At 38.4% G+C, this 25,167-nt stretch overlaps 1 protein-coding gene across 1 annotated transcript; it reads right to left on the reverse strand.

The window, feature by feature from the left end:
• Positions 1-80: 80 nt before the first annotated feature.
• Positions 81-23,905, reverse strand: fech (ferrochelatase). Its single transcript, XM_022676683.2, has 11 exons — positions 23,715-23,905; positions 22,616-22,730; positions 18,726-18,845; positions 17,979-18,127; positions 16,414-16,548; positions 14,710-14,816; positions 12,831-12,929; positions 11,412-11,519; positions 9,907-10,071; positions 6,981-7,040; positions 81-5,044 (listed from the first exon to the last, which is right to left on the reverse strand). The coding sequence occupies exons 1-11, from the start codon at positions 23,749-23,751 to the stop codon at positions 4,910-4,912; spliced, it is 1,230 nt and encodes a 409-aa protein (XP_022532404.1). The 5' UTR covers positions 23,752-23,905; the 3' UTR covers positions 81-4,909.
• Between the last annotated feature and the right edge of the window lie 1,262 nt (positions 23,906-25,167).

Raw genomic sequence — 25,167 nt, forward strand, 5'->3', positions numbered from 1 at the left:
AGATGTGTCCAGATATATGCAGACAAGAAGCTTAAATACATATCATTTTTTGGGGCCTCAGAATCATCAGACAAATGATATAAATCAAAACAAAGGGTTTATTTTCAACATTTAGTAGTCAAGTCAATGTACAAGCCTTACAGTGTAGGCTACATGTGCGTACGTCAGCGAGACTGCTGCTTAGAGCAGAACATTAATTCAACTAATCATGAAAAAAAAAATCGATCAATCAACCAATTAAGCAAGCAATCAATCAAGCAATCACATATTTCAAATTCTTTGCACTCATTCTAATTAAAAAAATGAAGGGCCTTTAAGGAGCCATTGAGGAACATGACAAACACAAGTTTCATGTTTCAAGAAAATAAAGGCCAGGTTTCTCTCTGAATGCATCAAGGTTTTTCAAATGTTCCTCAAAAGTTCCTGGAGGCCATTTTTGAGGGTCTGCATAAAGAGACAGCATGAGGAATCCTTCAATAATCTTTCAGGAAGTTTCTAAAGGCCATACATTTTAGAACAGTGTTCAAACCAGAAAAATTCAAAATACACTCATTGACAAAAGAAAGCTGATTTTGCATTTTAAAATGCTGAAATGCATTTTAAATGTAGGTCCTCTATGCTGGATATAAGATGAGATTGAGAGGGTTGGGTTTGGAGGTTCTACAGGTTCTGTATGGATCCTGCAGCACATTTACCCACAGATGTTTCTACAGCTGGGCCTGTAGATCCTGTAGCTCTACACTCGTAGGTTGAGGCTGAAGCTGCAGAGCCCCAGCTGCTCCATAAATGCTGGATTAGAAAGAAATCTACCAACTCGAAAGGCCAAGGAAGTGATCATTTGACAGAGACAGTATTGGAAAACCTTTGCTGTGTGTGGGTGTGGGGTACACTACTCAAAAGTTGCCTCTTAGAGAATACCTGTAATCATTTACTGCACATAACTGCATGTTAGTTTTAGTTTTAAAGGAATTTCCTGTGCCTTTTTAAGTCAATGAGTGTATGCATATCGTTGCTGTCCTATGAAAAACAATTATCTCCATTTTTGGCGATTTTTAGTTTACTACTAATAATAATTTGAACAGAAACTGTCCCTCACACTGTGCCAAAATTTCTTAATGAACAAACCAATAGAAACTCTTCAAAATGACCTGAAATAAACTCTTTTTTTTTACATTGACTTCCATTGAAAGTTTACAAGCTTTTTTCTCTCTCATGTAAAGTTGCTGTTTTGGAGATAAGTGTTTTTCATTGGACAGCGATGATATGCAAATGCAATTCTTGGGTTCTATCTAGTAACCCTAGGGAGTCACAAAATTTCCTATTGTCCCCTCTCTCTTTCTCTTTCTCGCACTGTCTCTCTCTTTCTTCACGTCTATCTATTCCACCTCTCCCCACGGTCGGTCTTTCTTCACCTCTCGGGAATCAACGTTCACAATTCTTTCATTCTTTCCCCTGTTTTCCCCTCCTCCCATTCTCTGAACCACACCATCCCCCTATTCTTCCCTCCGTCTCTCTCTCTCTCTTCGTTTCTCTCACGTTGGAGAAATCAATCGCTCCCCTCTCAATTAGAGGTCACACTGCTCAGTAGAGCCGGCGTCCTCGCTTTTCAATTACCAGGAGGCTCCCGCTGGCCCCTGGAGCATCCCACACACACACACACACACACACACACACACACACAGTCAGCCACTCCTCTGAGGGGTTATTGGGTCCAGGACAACCAATTTCTCTCAGCTTAATCAACAGTAGCTTGGACATGCTATAGGGAGGGATGGAGAGAGAGAGAGAGAGAGAGAGAGAGAGAAAGAGAGATAGAAAGAGAGAGAGAGAGAGAGAGACAATGAAATGGAATGACACAAAGGCGGGATCTGCTACACTGGACGAAATTCTTTCCTGCTTCTTTATTGGCCAACAGCGGAAGACTGATTTCAGCTCACAGAGAAATATGCCACAGCGTTTTGCACGCTCATCAGTGCTCACAGACTGGAGATTAAATAAATAAATACCTCACAAACCTCAGCTTTTCACCAATTTCCTTAATTACGTTAATTAGACGCTTAGTGGTGTCAGCAAAAAACAAAACCAATGACTGTAGAAAAGCACGGACACAGCAGCATCTCTCAGAAATGATGCCACCACAGGTCTAGCAGGTCTATCTAGCGCCTCTGCTAGCTTAGCTCTGGGCAACTCTGGAACAATGACATTTGATGTGTATGATTTGTAGCTCCACCCATCTCATCTGATGTCATTTTGGTATCTGATTCAAAACAGGTAAATTGTCACTGTGGTAATATTGGCACATTTTCATTTCCCCCTAAAAATTGAAGTCTTTAAAGCCTAATTCTGCTACATCATTAAAAAGAAGAATTAAACAATTGAGTAATCGACAGTCTTCGCTTAAGCAGCCAGTTGTGACAGTTGACCAATCAGCCTTAAGTATTTAGCTAGTTAGTTAATTAATGAATTATACTATTATGAATTAATGTTCCTGTGTTGTGTTGAGCTGTGTTATGCTGTTGGTTGCATTAAATCTGTGAACAGATCTGTATAAAGGTTTTTGTTCCTTGCAGTTTTGTTATTTTTTCGTTAATTTTTTTTATGTTTTTTTGATGTTAGTATATAAACAGCATAAAAACAAAAACATGTGATCAAACTAGTTTTAAGCCAGACAGTTTTCTTATTATGTTAGTCTGTGTAGTTAGACTATACAGAAATCGCACATACTGAACAGATTGAGAATCTAAAAACAAAAATCTGCTCTGGTTCCAGTTGGTCCTTAAGGCTAAAATGCTCTAAACTCAATGAAGGCAGTATGAGACACTTGCTCTAAAAAAAAAAAGGGGGGACAGGTCTACTAAATGAGTACATGGTAAGTCTTACTCTGCCTCTGGTTTCTAATCCATGCTCTGAAGCTACAAATTTGACAAAACTGGCATCGATTCGGTCTTATTTTCTATAGAATATGAGAGGACTAAACCACAGTGTCCGTGCTTATATACAGTCACTGGCCAAATCTCATTAACACACACTGCTAAATCTGCATATCTATAACACAAACACAAAAACTGACAAAACAAAAAAAAATAAAGAATACATACCACATTCAATTAATCAGATTCTAATAATATAAATAAAACAGAAAAAAAAGCTAGTATTGCATTTGTTGTTAACACAACTTAAAGCACTTAAGAAGCTAAGTTCGTCCATGGAGTCCTCCAAAAGACAGAAAAAAGGCACATGAAGTAATGTGTGTGGGCTGTGCGTTAAACACCTCCCTCCTCCCAACCTCTAGGTGGCGATGCTGCGTTTAGCCAGTCAGAGAGGAGTTTTCAGATAAAGTTAAAAATAAAACCAAAATAATAAAGTCAAACGCTGTTGTGCGAAGAAGAACATGGATCACAAGTAGAAGTCAAACAGGCCTTATCAAAGTCATGAAAAGTCTTTCAAACAAGTCATTTTCTTTCAGGTCTGGAAATGATCCCGATCTGTCCGTTCACACGTTTCGCTTTACAGGAAATGCTCAACTCGGTTCAGGCAAGGGGTGGAGCCTGTACAACATATGCAGGAGGCATGGCACAACTTGCTGCAAGTTCTACAGATAACTACCTTCTTTTATTAGCACATGGGCTCACCTGTTTACTATTCGTGCTCGATGGATGACTTACTGTGACTTAAATTTAAGACGGCGGCACTCGGAGAATTACCTTCACTATGGGATGTAAACAGTGGTTTTTAATAAACTTCTTGTGCAGTTTTAACGTTTCGAAATGCCTCCTTTTAAATATCAGGGCTCTCTGGAGCTACTTTGAACAGAATAACGGTGGAAAAAGCGATTCATCTGCAGGCGCAAGAATATGCCCCAATTAAACCCATTCTAAAGCCTGTTTGGGCAAAGTGCACAAAAAATACTGGATCTCAGAAAGCTGCAGGAGAGCGGAGGAGGACTATTCAACAAAGGTTAGTGGTTTTTATCACATTTTTATACACCCAAAGTCCATTTCAATCTACGCTATGACTTCAGTAGTTTCAATAGATACAGGAATTACAGGCGTAATTTGTTGTACCAATAGGGGAGTCAGATTTCGGCACAACACCAATTCTTTTTTTTCTTCTATTGTTGAATGGAAGCCTCAAATTCCTGTAATGGGTGCCAAATTTTCTTTTTTGGGACCTTTTACACCTGCGATTTTGTTTAGATCAACTGGAGCTTAAAAAGTGACATACGTATTTGAATCTGTATTTTGTATATTTACTTGTTTTTTTTATACATTTGAAATATTTAATGGCGTAATTCGTACGTTGAAATATTAACAATGCTTTGATCACTCTCACAGTCTGATATAGAGTTTACGGATCTGATTTGTTTTTTATCTACTGACAGCAAATTTCAGCACCTCACGTTCAAAAAATACAAAAACCATTGCCAAATTGTATAAATTATACCATTGAACATATCAAGGTTATTAAAAGTCAGTTAATTTATTTTAAAGTACACATAATTCAGACTCAAATAGTAGTTTTAGCTTTTAAGCTCCATAAGAATGGACGTTATTTAGGCTTTACTGTAGCAGATCTCAGAAGGCACTCAAATCTCGCAAATCTCCAGAGGAATGTTAGCAGAAAACAGAGATCCCAGAAAACACAACGCCTCCAGACTGTTCCTCACAAGCTCTTTCTCTACAGCTGACTGAAAACGATTGGTTTAAAGCACAGCACATCAGCGGCCAATGGGGCGGCCCGGCTCGGTCAGATCGGGTGATCAGGGTCTTTTATAACGTGAGCAATGGAATCGGTTTGTTCTGTTCGGAGCTCCATGTTCTGCTATTTTTTGTCTATTTTTTTTTTAATTAGGCAAGTTGCACAATGTTCTCCTCATATCCTGAAGGGGTCAGAGGTGAGGGGTGAAGGGTCAGAGCTTCTGGCTGGAGAAGAAGGCTTTGGCCTGTCCACAGGTGGGGTTCACACACAGAGGACAGCGCAGGGTGAGCTGCCGAGAGCACGGCTCATTAGAGCTCAGGTGAGTCTTCACCAGGTCAGCTAACGCCTGAGAGAGAGAGAGAGACAGAGAGAGAGACAGACAGTGAGTGAGAGAGAGAGAGACAGACAGTGAGAGAGAGAGAGAGAGAGAGAGAGAGAGACAGAGAGAGAGACAGAGAGAGAGAATAAAGCTTATTTGAATTTGAAATTTGAGTCAGTCACAACCTGAGGGACAACCAGTGAGATCGTCCACCAATCATCACTAATAACTGTACTGTTATTATTACAATTATATTGATATTAATATATTAACGTTACCTCTTTCACTTCTATTAATCTAACATTAACATGCTTCTATGATTACTTTTTTACTTCTTTCCTTTATTGATAACTCAATCTTTTTTCGTTTTTTTCTTCTCTCTAATCTGTAGGTTTATTTATGTATTTTATTTTTGTTATTATTACTTTCTAATATTCATTTACTTGTATTATTAATGGCTTGGACAAAAGTAAACCTGAAACATTTAAATCACTGGTTATTTCCTTAGATCTGAATTCTGAAGGCCAAATTTCTTCTTTTTTTTATCAATATATATATTTTTTAATTAAGGGTTGTTACACACATCTATCGTAACTTGTAACAATAACTGTTTAACAAGGTTAACTAAGTTGCAGTATGACAAAAGTGACAAATTGTCTTCAAACTCCTTTGAATAGCTTAGGATTTTAGATTTTTTCTTACGTTAAATAGAATCTTTTTAGATGGAACATAAGATTTGATTATGGAGTTATTTTATACATATTGAGGAATTAGGGGGCTAAAAGGCTAAATTTTTTAACAGGATGTACATTAATAAATAAAGTGAAGTTGAGCAGTCATAAAATATAAAATAGATGAAGTGATTAACGAAAATGTTTAGCATTTACTGATTGATCCACATCATCATAAAGTTCATTACAGGTCACAAACTGCCTGTTTTGACCATCACAGTTATTGTCAACATGATCACTACTGCTACTACCATCAACATCACCGACACACACCAACACAGTGCTGTAATTGGTCCCGTGTGTGTGTGTGTGTGTGTGTTGCATGCATGGACCTCTCTCTCTCTCTGCAGTGAGTTGAAAGCCGCTGTGATTGATTTCATGGCTCTTTAATAAACCCAGCAGCTCCCTGACGCTTTTTATAACCCAGCGACGAGTTCCAGCACGGCAGCGTCCGGGAGGAGGATCACGCTATCGACCCCGGCTCACGCCTCTGGCCTTTCTACTCCAGCGCCACGGCCTGCACCGACCATTACAGCACACAGCCAGAGAGAAAGAGCGAGGGAGGAATGAAAGACGGAGAGCGAGTGAAGAGGAGGTAGGGGAGATGTGGACAGAGGAGGTTGTCTCAGTTTGAAAGGCTGAAAGGCTACAGTCCCGGAGTTACCGGCTAAAGTCACTGCCTTCCTCCAGCTCCCTAATGAGTCCAGCCACATCTCCAAACCCGTCCACCCCGTCCACCGACCCAACAGAGAGCCTCACCTCTAAATGAGACTCCTCTCAAACACTGAACCTCTGAACATTAAACGAGTCCAGAGCTGAAATAGACTGCAGAAAGTTACTGAGCTTCATATCTACAGTTCTTTTATCTGCTGAACTTCCTCCACTACTGAAGAAGAAACTCCCAGATTAATGATCTACTACTCGATATGAATGATAAATGAAGTTACATTTATATTACACCTTTCTAGGAACTTTATACAAAGCCATTCACACTCACAGGTGATTGTATAATGGTATCAGCTGATGTATTTATTGTATTCTGGAGAAGAACCAATCAACGCTGGCTGAGCTACTTTAAAATTCATTGATTTAAGCTCATTTTTAAAGTTATTTAGAGGTCCCAGGGTGTTTTGTCTATAAATGCTTAAAATTAGCATATCAGCCTGGGCCAAAGATTCCCACATCGGTGCATTCCTAATTAAGATTATATTAAACACTGCTGCACTACTTACCTTAAAGAACAGTGGGTTTCCGTTCAGCGACTCTGCTCTCCTGATGTTTTCAACCCCACACTGAAAAACACACACAGAACTCACGCTTCAGTCTCGATTCATTTCACAAAACAGAGTCAAAGTGACAATAAGAGAATGAGACAAAAAGAGAGCTTTCAGGAGACCTGAGAGACAAACAGACTAAGAGCAGGAGAAATACTAAGAGAGACAGAATGTCCGAGAAATACAAAAAGCTAAAGACAAAAGAAAAAGAGAGTGCAGGAGACAGAGCATGAAAGAGTGTGTGAGACAGAGAGTGAGACAGAGAAAGATACAGAGTGTGGGACACAGCAAGAGTGAGACAGAGCAAGAGAGAATGTGAGAAATCAGGAGAGATATAGACTGCATGTGAGATATACAGCACAAGAGACAGTGAGACTGAGAGAAACAGCAAATAAGAGAATTAGAGAGACAGAGCGTAAGTTGGAGAAAGAATGTAAGAACAAGACAGAACACGAGAAACAGACAAGAAAAGGTGAGCAAGATCAGAAAAAGAGGGGGAGAATAACAAAGAAACTGGGAGAGAAAGTGAAAGAAAGTGAGAGATTGCAAGACATAAATAAAGGAATGAATAAAATCCTGTGGGCGTCAGATCTGAGTGGAGGAGTGCGGTGGGCAAAGATAGACAGATCAATGAGCAGAGAGAAAGAAAGAACCACCCTGATAGATCTGCGGTTTGTGTGTGTGTGTGTGTGTGTGTGTGTGTGCCTGAGCCTGCCTGCCTATGGGCTCCTTGCTGGCTGGCGTTAGTTGGGCTGGCCCATCTGGAGCCATAGAACACACACACACACACACACACACACACACACACACACACACACACACTTGTTGTTTCTCTCATAATGTATCACTTTCCTCCCCATCATTCCTCCTTCATCCCTCTGTCTGTCTCCTCACTGCTGCAGAACCAGCCTGACCCAATCTGGATCAGAACAAACTCAACCCACACACAAGGAGAACTCCGGAGATACACGTTAAAAACACAACAGCGAGTGGAAATGGAGGAGCTACTGAACGCCTCGATGTCAAAGCCTAAAAACTCACTGATCCTCCTGTTTTTACAATTGCAGTCCGGATGCAGGAGTTTTATCACTAAAGAGAAGAAGAGTGAAATATTTTACACAGACGCCCCCCTGAAAAAATAATCCCGTCCGGATAGGGCTATAGGGGTTCTCAAATATAGCGCTTTTCAACAATGTTCCCAACAGACTTACAATACTAGTGATAGGTAGCATAGAGTTACCCATACAAAGACATCGCTATTTTACACCATTAATAAGCAGCTCAAAGTAGCTCCACATTTCATTGTTAGAATAAAAAAGGTGTTAATTAAAAACACTGTTTATACACACAGGACCTTTAGGTAGCTCTCCAGCTGCCAGAATAGATTGCAAAATTAAATCAGAAGAAATGCGTAAATATTATATAGATATTTTTAACAAAAGCTTGAATTCAGTGTAAAAAAATAGTAATTTTTTAGTAACTCTATGCCCCCATCACTAGCATTGTAAGCCTGTTGGGAGCAACAAAAGCACTGTTTTTGGGAATGCTGGGGAAGAACAAAAGTTTGTACTCGTTATCAAAGTCTATTTCACACTGGAGTTCTCCTTTAACACTACTGGCCTATCCAAGATCACACACACACACACACACACACACTTACAGAACCTGCCATGCTGAGGGGTCAGGCATTGATGTGGCCCTCTGTACACACACACACACACACACACACACACACTCGGCAGCACTGCATGAGGCTGGGAACACACTCTCTGGCTTATTCTCATAAGAGCCTCTGGCAGCTCAGTGATCCGGACTGGCAGGAGGCTGATAGACTGGCAGAGGAGAGGAACTGTGTGGAGCATCTCAGGTCAGGTCAACTTACCCCCTGCTGAACACCAGCGCTCAACTCCAGCAGAACCACACTGTTCTATACCGTGAGGTTCATCCAATATATCACATGGTAGCATCATGATATTTAGACTAGCATTAAAGATCCCATAGTTTACAATCCTTCATAGTTTAATGTAAAAGACGTAAACAGCCTATGTATTCAGAGTGAGTTTGGTGTAAAACGCTAGCGGTGCCAAAAAATAGATACTAGAATCATGATTCCTAGTCCTGGCGATTCTGAATCCATTTAAAATGCCGTTTTTTATTTTATCGCTCCCACCCCCGATAGTACTGCATACTGCATTATGCGTCCACTTGGCCTTCAGAGAAGAAGGCCGTCTAGGCCACCGTACTGCAAGCTAGTTAGTTATCCAGCTCCATTTATCTGAATGGAGTCTGCTAGCACGGAGCAGGAGAATAGTGTGGGAAAAAAAACACTAAAAGCCAGTGTTTGAGCAGAATTTGGATTTTACAATGTCCGGGGAAGAGAGAGCTTGACATGAGCACATTAGAGTACTTCGAAAATACGTCCAAAAGCAGCAGCAGACCAGCAAACTCTGGAGCAACACAACAAACTTCCAGCTGTGAAGATTTCCCACACCATCTCCACTAAATCACAAAGGATTTAAAACCATACACCTGAGTCACGGTTTGAGTTTATGGCTATAAATGGCGATAAAACAGTGCCACAACTCTACAGTGAAACAAAGATTAAAGTGGGAAGCTCTGAATAATGCTGATAGACCAGTGCTTTTTACCGCTTTTCAGAAATCTCAACTAGTTCATAGCTTCAGTAATGTTCTGGATGTAAATCAGGTTAAACTGCACCTGAACAGCCGTTTAGCACAAACATGAGGAGTATATTTGATAGCTGGGTCGGATTGAGGCCTGATCACATTCTCACCACAAATTAACCAGTCAATGAACCAGTCCGAGACCATCTTCATCTCAAACCCCCACTCTGGTTTTCCTCCACACTGAGTCAGTAACTCACCTCCTCTCCGAGGATCTGGGAGTACTCGATGTCCAGTTCGTGGAGGGTCTCGATGTGGTCGCTGGTGAAGGCGATGGGGACCAGCAGCAGGTTCTTCTTCCCTCTTTGACACAAGCCTTTTATGACCTCATCAGTCTGTGGCCCGAGCCAAGCCATCGGTCCCACCTGAGGAGAAACACACACATCTCAAACCTCACCTCACTGCTGCCAAATACAGATAAAAATTATAGTTGTGTTTACATAGTGTTTAAATCTGTAACAGGAACAGAGCTTAGTGGTTATATTTAATATTTTTTCCTACTCATTACTACATGATAATGTCTAACCCTCCTGTTCTCTTCCGGGTCAATTTGACCTGTTTTAAAGTTTAAAGAAAATCGAGAAAAATAGTACGAAAATTGTAAGGATTTTTGGGGGGGTTTCAGATCATCTTTTGGATAATAAACAAACATGAACCAGCTCAGATTGACTCAGATCACTGCTGTTCCTGACAAATGAACATAACAGGAAGGTTAAAGCAGTAAGATAAATCACATCTACAAAATGCATCTCCTGATCTAAAGCTGATGAACTGAGATGGTGATTTGAGGTGATTTAATTGGGATGAGCTGGAGCTTCACAGCGTGAAGGAAAAGCAGCAGCTATAGTTCAGCACCTCCAGAAACTCCTTCCTTCAAGACACTGAGAAAACTATTCCAGGTGACTCTCCCTCCCTCTCCCAAGACACTGAGATTAAAATCTCACCAAGAGTCTTCAGATCTGAACTCAATCATACATCTGATACTTATAAAGTAGAAAGAACCTAAAGTAGAAAACACAATCTGGTTTGTTTAAAACAATTCAGCATGTGTTTCTGTAGAGCTTTAAAAAAGAAAAAAAAAAACAGACAGGAGGATTGAGTGCTCTTACACCAGACTACCACAGGATGGCAGTGTGCACCTTAAAATAGCACATACAGTACTGCCCTCACAGATAATATATATATACACACACAATACATTACAACAGGAAAACACTTACACTGCATGGCCAGAAACATCCGGACACAGTTTCAGCTTTCATCGCGTCCAACAACTAAGAAGACTTATAAAACATTTCCCATTTTTGGGAGGAATTCTGATCAGGTCTTTCTTTTTACAATAAAAATTAGACTTATATTTCTTATTTCATAAAAGGCACATAAAATTAAAGTTTCAACAGTAAATAATTAATAACCAAGTATTAGTCTATATATGGTTATTAATTGTATAGGATCAAAGTGTTGAAGTGTCTAAACTATAACACATAACTTGTGTAATCTCCATAAAACAGCAACAATTAAAGAAGGACATTAAAAAAGTGAGTGGGACAAAACTGGAAATATATTATTATTATAATTATTAAAATGACACTAAAGATAGAAGAAAATATTAAGCCCAAAAGTATGTAGCTGGTTGTGAAAGTGGATAAATATATATATATATATATATAGTATACAGTACATACATATATAAAAAGCTAAATACCTTGGACTGCCAGACCAGACGGTACGGGTTACAGTGTCCTAACCTCTCCATCACTCTCTGCACTGTAGCACCAACTTCCTGAGGGTACGGGTCTCCTCTGTTCACAACCTGCACACACACACACACACACACACAATTATATTACACTTCATAACTGCATATGCCTTGCTTCATAGTTTTAATAAAGGAAAAAAATGTTAAATGAGAAGGGGTGTGTCCAAACTTTTGTTATCATGTAAGATGCAAGTTTGATGATCACAAGCCATCAAACCAAACTGAACTGCTTAAATTTTTACACCAGGAGTAAAGCAGCATAAAGTTATCCAAAAGCAGTGTGTAAGACTGGTGGAGGAGAACATGATGCCAAGATGCATGAAAAAAAAAACTGTGATTAAAAAGCACAGTGCTGTTTTGGAGATACATGTTTTTATTGGACAGTGACGATATATATATATATATATATATATATATATATATATATACAGCTCTGAAAAAAAAACCTTTTTCTATATATATATATATACAGGGCCGCTGCTAAGGTTTTGGAGGCCCTAAGCATAACTGGTCAGGTAGTAGCAACTTCGCGCGGAACTTGTCTCCTGCCAAACTCAAGTAGCGTTGCTACTTTAGTTAGGACTAAGGTTGCCAGATAAGTTACGATTTTTCATCCTATTTGTTTATTTTATTTTAAGTTTTTAACTTACACAAATATTGCACTGGACAAGTTTTTGTATAGAATGGCCACATACACTTTAAAAATGGTTAAACATGCGCAAGATTTAGCGCCTCCATGCATTTTTTGATTATTTATTTGACTGGAAAATGTCACATCTGGCAACAACCAACAGAGCAAACCGAGCAGTGCCATTTCAGGCAATAGGGGTGGGGGCATTATATTATGCACAAAATAATAACGTGCCGCTTTTAAGTAGTAGAGTAGGTGCCCCATGCAATGTTTAAAGACAAAAAAGATGAGCGTATCATAAATAATTCACATTGGGTTTTAAATTTAATAATGTCATAATTTCAACACATTTCATTCTCAGTCAATTTGGCTCCCTGCAACTGCAAAATGGTTGAGGCCTAACGCTGGCTGCGTTGTCTGCGTATGCAGAGCGGCGGCCCTGTATATATATATATATCGTAGTGCCATTGCCCAGTGACCCACTCGCCACCCTATAATATTCATCACGTTTGTTTAGTGTGTTTAAAGTGGAGTGTGTGAAACAAACATCAGTAAAATTTTATTACCACTGTTTTATGATTCAGTTAAACAAGTTCAATGTCTTCTTTCATAATGAAACACACACACACACACAGCTGACTGAACATGTGATTTTAGTGGACTATAACACACTCTATTACGTATAAATGATGTGTGTTGGGTAAAGATTCATTCTCATACACACAGATACTCACAGACATGGGGAGGGAGTGAGCCGAGAACAGAATCACCACGTCGTCCCTCTTCTCCGGAGGAAACTTCTCCAGCTCTATACGCACATGCTCAGCAAAACACTGCAGAGAGAGAGACACACACACACGTATATATCAGTTTATTCACCTTACATCTACAGCTCTATACAGATTCATCCCCTTTAACTTCTTTATATTTTATCTTCCTTACAACCACAAACCTCAATAAAATAAATGTATTTTATTGTTATTTTAAGTGTTAGACCAACACAAAGTATCTCATAATAGCAGGTATTTTAGGTTTCGTCTCTACCAGCTTTGATCATCTACAGACTTTTCTAGAGATTTTAGTCCGTTCTTCTTTATAAATCAGCTGAAGATCAGTCAGGTTGGATGGAGAGCGTTGGTCTGTGAACAGCAGTTTTCATGTCTCTCCACAGAAGATCAATGAGATTTATGTCTTTAGGACTTTAACTGGAACATTCTAACACATGAATATTCTCTGATCTAAATCATTATAGCTCCACTGTAGCTCTGGCTGTATGTTTAGGGTCATCGTCTTGCTGGAAGATCTCAAGTCTTTTACAGCCTCCAACAGCTTTTCTTCTTCCAGGATTGTTCTGTATTTATTTATCTCCATCCATCTTCCCTCCATCAACTCTGACCAGCTTCCTAAATCTGTCAGAGTGTTCAGGGTGAACACGAGGTAACCGCACGCTTGGACTTTATTCACATGGTTGGGCACGTGCTTGTAAACGTGATCACGTGTGGAAAGCTGTGCTTCTCAGTCCAGCACAGTTTAGCAGTGCAGATATTTCCAGTTACAGCTGAATTCACACTTTTAATCCCAGAAAAAACTTATTCTTAATCTTATTTACCTTTTAAAAAAGACATTAAATGCTGATTAAAGGGCCGATTACTGTAGCTTTGCTGTTTTCTCGGGTTTTGAGAGCTCGGTCCTGACTCAGCTCTGAATCGGTCCGGGAGTGAGATATATATTGTCGAAAAAAGAACATTTGCAATGTAATTTTTTTCCAGTATCATGCAGCCCTACATGAAATTATACAACACGTTATTAACATTTATTAGTTTGAACTATATACATATGTATTGCTAATATGTTCAGTTTCTAAAGCTTGTTTTCAACCTCAGAGCTACTCGAGACGCACTCCGCCACCCCATTCAGATAATGATGCAACCCTCCCACCACTTCAGCTGAAAACACGCCGACACAAACACCTGCTATTTATCCAGCATCAACACGACCATTCACTGTCTCATAGCAACTCACCGAGCTCCCACATCCAAACAGACAATTCCTCACACCATCCACCATCTACAGACTCAACCAAACACCTGAACTCAGTCATCGAGAGGAGCGTGCCAACAATTCTGTCCATCTAATGCATCTACATTCAGTATAAAATGAAGAGATCACTTCAGTTTCTGAATCAGTTTCTCTGATTTTGCTATTTATAGGTTTATGTTTGAGTAAAATGTATATTATTGTTTTATTCTATAAACTACAGACAACATTTCTCCCAAATTCCAAATAAAAATATTCTTATTTATATGTAGATGATCCAGCATCAGGGTCTTGAAGCGTACATTTAATAATTTATCCATGATGTGTAAAACGCAACCTCTGTACTCAGTCACTAATAACGTAACTAGTTTGTAAATCTACTAGCTATCTTGCTGTGCAGTAAATCTATACTTATATAGTTGAAGCATTGCTCTATATAATATCTGTGGGGTATTTTTAATAATAATCTGTGCATATTGCTTATTGTCATCTCAGTCACTATAACAGTATGTGAAACTACCTCCACCATGTTTAGAAGCTGCAGTCGGGTAACAGGAAGCTGAAAGAAGAACTTACCTCAATCAGTAGTGGGTGGGTGGGCCACCTGTCAATCACACTCCAGCGCATCTTCGGCCTGGTGTCTCTACTGCTGTAGTATCTGTAGATGGCATTCAGGCTGCTGCCTGCACACGCGCACACACACACGAGAAAATGGCAATTACTTAAGGACACATACTTTTTTTTTTACATTCTCTTAAGTTCTAGATACAGTACTAAATAATTATTTGAATGTCAAGTTCGATAAGAGTTTAATGCTAAGTTTAAGTTCCAGGCATTAGCTATGTATCCTTATCAACCCATTGTTTAACCAAAAAACTCTATCAGCGGTTCCTGGGAGCCAATTAGATCATATTTGGCTCAATCTTGGTTACAGGAAGCTGCGGTACCTCATCCAACAACTTGATGGAGATGGAGCACAGCTGCAACCACTCACTAATTTCGGTAAAGTCAGAAGTCAGTCTGGAATTATTATTATATAAATATATTTTTTTACACATGTTCGTATGTGTAGAATGTGCAAGACTAATATGCCTTGTGGAGGAAAAAGAATAAAGACTTTAAACACCACTACTAACTGGATAATACTTCTCTCAACAAAGCAGCTTTCAGTCAACACAGTGAGTAGTAGCGCTAACAAACACCACTAACCACACAACACAGCAAACACTGCAGAGCACATTTTTCCAAACACACTCAAAATAGTGACGTTTTAGCACTGGATAATTTTCGATTGCCTCATTCTTGTGGTAATCGTCTGATTGAGCTGAAAAACAATCGGCAATCAGTGATCAGCCCCTAAAACACTGATCAGTCCATCTCTAGTATTGGGTGTTAATTGAGTTACGTACAAAATATCAAATTTAAAATAATATTAAGTTCACATTTCACTGCTAAATGCAGTACGTGCAGTATTACATCAGGGGGGCACAGTTATGATTATTGTTCTTGTGTTACAGGATCCGTTACATACAGGTTTTTCTGCTGATTTTAATGATTAGATGTCGGCTGATCCTGAGCCACAATCTTTAAATTCAGAGCCAAGATTTTTCACAGCTGAGCAACTTCCTGCCCAAATACCCACACAGTGTATACACAATGCACAGTGAGTATGAGACTGTGCAAGACTCAACACGTCTAAAAAACATTTATTTAAAGTTAAAAACTTACTTTAACAATATTATTTTCATATTTTAAATTAGAACTTTTGGAAAATGCATAATAAAATTTTATTAACTAAGGTACTCAAGAAAAGACACTAAATTAAAAGGAAATCGTTTATATGGCTATTTAGTATTTAGTTATTTAGTGCTTAGATTAGTTTATTTTATGATAAAAACCTTAATTGACAACTTGAATGTGTTTGTTATTTATATATATATATTATATATATATATATATATATATATATATATATATATATATATATATATATATATATATATATTTATTTATAATTTTTTTTAAGTGCAAGTATCGAGTTGGGACACTAAAAATGCTCAAAATCAAATGACTCCCTCCTAATACATAATATTTTTCACATTAAGCTTTTGTTTAAACATTTTATCTTTTATTATCTTATAATATTTCTTTTTCTTGTGATCAGATAATTATTAAAGTTCTTCACAGCAGAGTTCTGAGTGACCGTGTACATTAGAAATAAAACTAATTATATTAGATTTGTCTTTTATAAGTGAGGACAGGTGAAAGTCTGTGTGTTACCTGTAGTGGAGCAGCTATACTGGGGATACTGGGTAAACGCTACAGCTCTCTCCACTCCATCCTTCTCCATCACCTCGATCGCCTCCTCCGTCAGCGGGTGAACATAACGGAACCCGATATAGAACTTGTGGGGAGCTGTGGATCAGAACCACAGAACAGCATTACAAACACTGTACATATAAATATTATATAAATTATACAGTCATGTAATAATCAGCAGCCTGTAAAAAGCTCTGCTATCAAAACACAGGGCTGGGGAAGGTATATTTGAATGAATCAGGTATATTTTGCTGTTTTAAGCAGGGTAATATGGACATTAAAAGCAACATAGTCAGCGCTGTATGTGTGTGTGTGTGTTAGTGTGTGTGTGTGTGTGTTGAAGAGAGGGGCGTGGGAGCCACTCGCCCACTGCTTATCATCTCCACTCCCACTCCCCCACACACACACACACAATAAACCAGTTTCTTATCAGCCTTAGACTACCAGTATTGAGTGTGTCTACCAGAAACCAGAAATTCTCTGCTTATTACCTGTTTATTTGAGTTTATACTACGATATATATATATATATAAACTCAACAATTACAATAACATTAGAATAAAGCAAATAAACCTAGTTAGTGTTCAGTTCAGAGAGTGTCTACCTGTAATTAACTCTTTATAACATAATAAACTCAAATAAACATTAATAATAAAGTCAGTGATCAGTGAGAATGTCTACCTGTAATTAACTCTTTATAACATTAGAATACTAAACACAAATAAACATTAATAAAGTCAGTGATCAGTGAGAGTGTCTGTATGATGATGATATGAGTTGATGAGTTGGTCAGTTACTGAAAGAGGACTTGCCGGTTTTTCCCGCTATTTAAACGCCCTGTTTCGTGGTGCAGCAGCAGCAGCAGCAGTAAATATGGTGTGTGTAGATACCATATCTAACACCAACCACAGCCACGGATAATACCACTAGGAGCGGGAATAATTATTGACTCAGTGGCAATAATATTGCCACTATAGAGAGGGAATCTGTAAGCATCTTATGATTTGATTACAATTAACGATTACGAGTCTGTAATGCGACTATGAAATGATTATAGAGCATCTTGATTCAACTGATTTCATCAGTTTAACTGGGAGCTTTAATGGAGGAAATAAACTAAATAAAGAGTAGCTGCTTAATCTAATGTACTTTAGAAAGAGGTGTGAGTGAGTGTGAGACAGAAGAGACAGCCAAAATAGTCAATTAAATATCCAGGGTAACTTCTGCTCCCCTAACCCCCTCCAGAGTGACGAAAAGTGACCCTCAAACAATTACATTTTTTACTCCCATTACTGATCCAATAACACAATCCGCTCTGTGAGATTTCTGATCTATAACTCTAGAATTATTCTAGTGTTCAGTAGTGTTAGCCTGCTGTATATATTTCAATAAATTCAGAATTCAGAAAATACACTGACGAAACAGCTAACGTTTATTTTCCTTTATTTACAGGCTGCATATCTAGGGGTTCATGAACATATCAAACGGTGATAAACTGAGATAAATTTGGGTTATTTAATGCTCACCGGTCTCAGGGCTCATCTCGTCCAGTAGTTTGACCATGCCCTCCCCCTGCATGGTGGTCCAGGCTTTGATGGGAGATCCTCCTCCTATCTTACTGTACTGTTCCTGGATCTTTGGGGTTCGGCGCTTGGCTATGAAAGGGCCGAGTTTGCTGCAAAGGAAAAAACACAGGAACAGCCATAATGCAGATTATATTACACTACATAATTCTATAAACATACACTATACAGACAAATTCCACAAAGACAATAAATCCTAACCTCAGTTCTACGTTAAATATCCATTTCAGAAAACTGACAACATGTACCTGGATCAAAAATCCAACCAGAATTCTGACAGAGGGCCCAATTTTAGATATTTCTATAAGCAAGAAGTCAACTAAGCACTGCGCAACAACTGGTGACTGTTGTGAGGGTTTAAATCAGTCAGTGGAGCTCCTGTGTTTTCCACAGGCAAGATATCAAACACCAGAAATTCACCTCAACACCCCTCGTCTTCAGACCACCACAACGCCCACATGAACAAATAGGTAGGTACATTTTTATTTTGTGGAAATGCACGAATTCTAGCTGTTGCTCAAAATATCTCTATAAAAACCATGCATTTCCATACCCAGACCCAATAAGAAACAGCTTTTTCACCACCTAGATCATCAAACACCAGGTTAGACCATCTAAAACCAGCAACAAGCAGAAAACCTGGATTTCTCAGCAGAAATCCAGGCTGTGCCACACAGAGCTCATCCTTACTTCTGTACAGGAATCTGCATCAGATCCGTGTCCATGAAAAGCCGTAACAGGAAATCATGAACATCTTCCAGTTTCTCTGGTCCACCCATGTTCAGCATGAGGATCCCCGTCTTGGGTTTTCTGAAACACACACATTTCAGAATGCTTAATTAGATCAGAATCAGATATTTTACACATCATTAAGTGAGGAAAATTAATCAGGTCGGGTCAGGCTCAAGAAAATTACCTAAGCATCTGTTTTTAATGCTATTTATTTATTTTCTACAAAACTATGGTGTGATAATCACAATATAGCAAAGTAAGAAATTTAAACTGTTTTTTTTGTTAAGTTGCACAAGCTAGAATATAAGTTATAATATCACGGCTCTGGGGCTCAATCACATGTGTCTGGACTAATCACCTGTAACCTGTGTGTAACTATAGGTTTAAATAGGATCTCCGGTGGATTTGGCGTTTTTTTTTTTTTTTTTACAGAGACTCTAAGACTAGGTCAGTATAGGCTGAACTGCACAGCATTATTACACATGTTGTAAAGTAACATATGACATTGTAAAGACTGTTATTAGTGTAAAATTTGTCTTTATTTTGAAACATTTTTATCTGTTGTCCTTGCTGTTTGCCTATGTTCACATGTATGAATATTCATGAGCAAGAGCTGAAATCCTATTGTTCTTCCTCCCACTCCTCCACAAGACTAAAGCAGCATTATACCAGAGCATCAGAGCCTTTTTTTTTCTCACTAAAAACAGCTCACATGGCCTTTATTTATACTAGGGACACAACTAGACTTTTTTAAATAAATGAAAAAATGATGGAATTATTATTATATATATATATATATATATATATATATATATATATATATATAACTACATAACTGTTTATGTTTAGAGTTTATATGCTGGCAATACATTTTTCTATCATATTTGACACATTTTTCTCTTTTTTTTCTGCTGCTTTACCCACTGTAAAACTATATAAAACTTATCACTACTGTGCAGCATTATTATTCTCCTCATGCTGCTGTTTGGGTCTTTGTTATGGTATCTGCTGATGACCAGAGGAGGACCGGTTCCCCTGTTGACTCTCTGTTCCTGTCTCTCTGCGGGGTTTCTTCCTCCCGTTACTGTATTCTCTGATTCTCTCAGCGGGGGAGCAGATCCAGAGAGCCGGATCTCTGTAAAGCTGCTTCGTGACACAGCCGCTCTTAAAAGCTCTGTATAAATAAACCAGACTAAAATAAACCTACTGAATCAGTTCTTAAGTCCTTTAATAGTGGTAATAATAGCGATGTCCTGATCACATTTTATAGACACTTTGTTTACTAAATAATTCTGCATGTGTTCTTGTATAGTCTTCTATATCAAATTTACAATATAAAATAAATAAAATCATAAAAAGAAGGAAAGAAAACACACAGAATGAGAGAAAAGAGGTGTGTCCAAAACTGAACAGGTACATAAGATAGAATTGGGAGAAAACACTACGAGAATAAAAAATCTCAATGTAAGCACGGTTTTTATCTTTATCTTCATTTATATTACTCCTACTAATTGCTGGCACTGTACCTCATCCCCAGGTGGCTTTAGTTCCTGAAACTTCCTGTTTCTTCTCCTGTTAGAAGAAATATCGGTAACACTTTAAAATAACACTACCTTTACAAAGGGTTTATAAATGGTTTATAAATTGATTTTTTACTTTTTATTTTGTGTTTTCCATCAATCACCATTAAACCTGTTATATTAATATATCTAATTTCTAAGTATGTTAAACTATTTACCATAAATTAAATGACTAAGTTGCCACTGTTGCTTTTATAATTGATGTGTTTTAACTGCTTATCAATGGTTTTTAAGGCCTTTACAACCTAATCAATAATAGATTATAGTAATAATCTAATTTATAAACCATTTATAAATCCTTTATAAAGGTAGTCTTATTTTAAAGTGGTACAGAAATATCAAACTAACTATCACCCCTAAACTTCTGTCATACAGAAACTATATAAAGTCTGTTATATTATATTTGATGTTTTATAATTTAAGGGACAGTGTGTTTTGTTGTTCCCTGAGTTTGACACCGTCTACAGGCCCGTTCTTCTTCATCAGCTACAGAAGTATCAGATCATTCAGGCTGTAATTCAGTTTACACTCCTCCGTCTGCACCACGTTATCCCCCTATCAGTCCTGACCACCCGCTGACCCCAGCGCTGACCGTTACAACCGCCTAAAATAACACAGAGCCGCCGCACTGTGCAGCTCCTCACGTCCCACTGATACACACACTGTCCAGCAGACTTCCCCTTTACACACACACACACACACACACACATACACACACACACACACATATATATATATACAGGTCTGGAAAAATAAAGAGATCACTTCAGTTTCTGAATCAGTTTCTCTGATTTATCTATTTATAGGTTTATGTTTGAGTAAAATGAACATTGTTGTTTTATTCTATAAACTACAGACAACATTTCTCCCAAATTACAAATAAAAATATTCTCATTTAGAGCATTTATTTACAGAAAATGAGAAATGACTGAAATAACAAAAAAGATGCAGAGCTTTCAGACCTCAAATAATGCAAAGAAAACAAAAAGTTCATATTCATAAAGTTTTAAGAGTTCAGAAATAATCAATATTTGGTGGAATAACCCTGGTTGGTTTTTAATCACAGTTTTTTTTCATGCATTTTGACATCATGTTCTCCTCCACCAGTCTTACACACTGCTTTTGGATAACTTTATGCTGCTTTACTTCTAGTGCAAAAACATTCAAGCAGTTCAGTTTGGTGGTTTGATGGTTTGTGATCATCCATCTTCCTCTTGATTATATTCCAGAGGTTTTCAATTTGGTAAAATCAAAAAAACTCATCATTTTTAAGTGCTCTCTTATTTTTTTCTAGAGCCGTATACACACACAGAGCTTTTCAGTCCACTGAACAAAAGAGCAGAGCTGAGGAGTGTTCCTATTGGTCCGTTTCTCTATCTGGGCATCAGTGTTCTGACTTAGTGAGAATTCCAGCTTTGTGAAAAACTACACCCCTCCACCCCACCCCTCCATTACACCCCTCCACCCCAGCTTCAGTTAACTACACCCCTCCACTACACCAACAATTAACTCCACCCCTCCACCTCCACCATCTGACACGTAATCTGTGTGTAAGAAACCAGCCCTCCCTCATACCCAGCTCACAACACTCACTCTCTTCCTCCTACTTTAACTTCCTCATTTGATTTACAAAACATATAGAGGCTTTATTAAGAGCCTCCTTCCCTTACGACATCTACAGACTTCAGTGTCTCTCAGCAACATAATGACTTATAATGTTTTTTATTCGATTATTACATAAAAAGCAAAGACTTGCAAATCGCATAATCTCACATAATACTCTTTACATTAGAACACACAACACACAACATTGATAGTAGTAGTAGTATTATGCATATATACATATATTTAGTATTGGTCACACTTGGCTTAGTAGTAGCTCCTCCATTTCCCCTCACTGTTGTGTTTTTAACGTGGATCTCCGTGGAAACCGTGGCACACCCAAAGTGTAATTACGGTGCGCAGCAGTGGACAAATATATATTTTATTAAAGGCGAGGAGACGAAACTCAGAGATGTGCGTCCGGACGAGACTAAAATTACCGGAGGAGCACGGAGTTCAGAGAAAAACAGTAGATAATTCAGCCTGTAATTTTCTCAGAGGACGTCTGAGAAAAACACCTACATGATCGTTCTGGACGGGAATAAAATCACAGAGGATATAAAAAAAAAAAAACATAAAAGAGAAAATTACCCAGAACCCCCTGAGACACTAAACCTGTCCAGATGCAGGAATGAAAATCTCAGTCTCAGTATCACTCTACAGTACCTGCTCTCCTGGGCATCGGGGGCAGGTGGGCTGGCGAAGGCGGCGGCGGTGGCGGTGGACTGCCATCTGAGAGGGGCGCTGGCACACAGGCTGGCACTGCCTCCACACCTGGAGACTGAGAGAGAAAAAGAGACAAATGCATTCACTTCTTTTTTCCAAGGGTGTGCATGTGCACTCACTTCTGAGAGATCACTCTCCTCCTGCACTCACTCCTGAGAGATCACTCTCCTCCTGCACTCACTCCTGAGAGATCACTCTCCTCCTGCACTCACTCCTGAGAGATCACTTTTCTCCTGCACTCACTCCTGAGAGATCACTCTCCTCCTGCACTCACTCCTGAGAGATCACTCTCCTCCTGCACTCACTCCTGAGAGATCACTCTCCTCCTGCACTCACTCCTGAGAGATCACTCTCCTCCTGCACTCACTCCTGAGAGATCACTCTCCTCCTGCACTCCGTTTCAGGGCACTGCAGGATTAGGGCACTAGAGGGCGCGAGCTCTCGGTTACGCAAGTTCTGCCAGGCTGTGTTGTGTAACCTGATGTGAGGAGCTGTAGCAGGTTTATGAAGAGCTTTATTCAGTAAATAACTGTTTTTACACACAACAATATACACCTATAGCCGCGTGCACGAGTCTGTTATCTGTTTATTAGTTTATATGTGTTGTTGTGGTGTGCTGAAGGATGTGCACAGTGCAGATTCAGTGATCTGCAGCACATTACAGAGGAGTCTGTAACCTTAAGTTACCTAACATTCCTCCCTCCAGCTGCCCAAATAACTTATAAATAAATAAATAAATACAGCTATTTCTTAACAGTTCAAACTTAAACCTGACAGTTACAGGTACCAAGCAATAGGACAGGTTAATATATAGATATCGAGAGCTATAGAGATTAATATAAAAACAATATAATACAGATTCTACATAATACACACACATTAAACACAGCACTACACTGTATTACTGTCTATAAAGGGACATATTCTGATATATAGCACTACAGCAGGAGAGCAGGGCACCCTGAGGAGTGTGTGAGGGTGCTGCAGGAGTGTGTGTCAGAGTGTTCTGGGGTGAAACTGGTGTAAATTGATCACTTACTCTGGAGAAAGCGGACCGCGGCTCCCAGCAGAGCCATTCTGGAGGAGCTCCGGGCGGCGCTGCGCCTCTACCGCCGGAATTCCGCGCTAAATCCGGCTGATTAAACGGCTTTACTCCGTTCGACCTCTCCGCTCCTAAATTCCGATTCTCTCTCTCTCTCTCTCTCTCTCTCTCTCTCTCTCTCTCTCTCTCTCACCAACACGCTGCCATGACGCAAACCGGTAGTCTGCGTGATGACGCCATCCGGGACACCGCCCCCAGCACGCCACGCTCACATAGTATAAAAATATATATAATATAATATAGCAAGGTTTATTAATAATATAATATAATTCAATATTATATAATTAAAAATATATATCTTTAGTGTAATGTGATATAATTATTTTATTTTATTTTTATTTTATTTCTACTGTTTACTTTTGTTATATTCTTAATGTAATGTTTAGCTACTCAGTTATTATACTTTTATAATTTTTGTCTTTCTTATTTTTTCTTATTTATTTATTTTTTATTTTTATAATATAATATAATATATTATAGCAAAGTTTATTATTCATATTTTATAATGCAATATAATATAATTAAAACATATTTTATTAGTGTATTGTAATATAGTGTAATATAATTATTTTATTTTACTTTTTATTTTATTTCTACTATTTACTTTTTTATATTCTTAATGTTATGTTTAGCTACTCAGTTATTATACTTTTATAATTTTTTGGTCTTTCTTATTTTTTCTTAATTTATTTTTCGGATTTATTTTATTTCTTGATAATTTCATGCTTGGTTTTCCTTATTTTAGCTTATCCTGATAAAATACTTGATGTTAATTATAATAAATATTTTTTTCAGTCCCTTTTAATTGTGAATGATCAGTTGCATTAAAAATTAGCATTACCTTCAACGTATATTGAGTGAAAATAAAAGTTGACTGATAATAAAAAAAAAAAACATTTTTTTTGCTAAACCAAAGGTTCTAATGTATTGCTAGAAATGTGTAATTTCTGGGCTTAATTAAATATTTACCAATTAACTATATTAACACTGGCTGCCCTGTTAAAGATCAGCAGGTCATCCATAAAAACATACCCTGTGCGGGGTATGCTCAGAATAAGTTTTGTTTCTGCTGGACGATCAGCTGATTTTGAGCTGGATTTTTAAGCAGAGGGCTTTAAGATTATCCAGATTCTTTCCCTTAGTAAAGCGGTTGGTGTGTGTGTGTGTGAGCAGGTGTATCTGACAGGGGTTCAGTGAGTGTGGGTTTGGGCCTCTTTATGACCTCTTGACTTAAGTAGGTCTATACGTCTATGTGTTCAGCAGCTGTGTAGCTTCAGTACAGTTAAAGTACTATTGCGATGTTAAAGTAACAACAACATTAGAGTATCTTTCCAAAAACACATTCACAACGCTTACTGATGGATAATTCCGCTTCATGATTGCTGAAGGT

Source organism: Astyanax mexicanus, chromosome 17 (genome assembly GCF_023375975.1).
Source record: "Astyanax mexicanus isolate ESR-SI-001 chromosome 17, AstMex3_surface, whole genome shotgun sequence".
Classification (NCBI taxonomy): Eukaryota; Metazoa; Chordata; class Actinopteri; order Characiformes; family Acestrorhamphidae; genus Astyanax; species Astyanax mexicanus.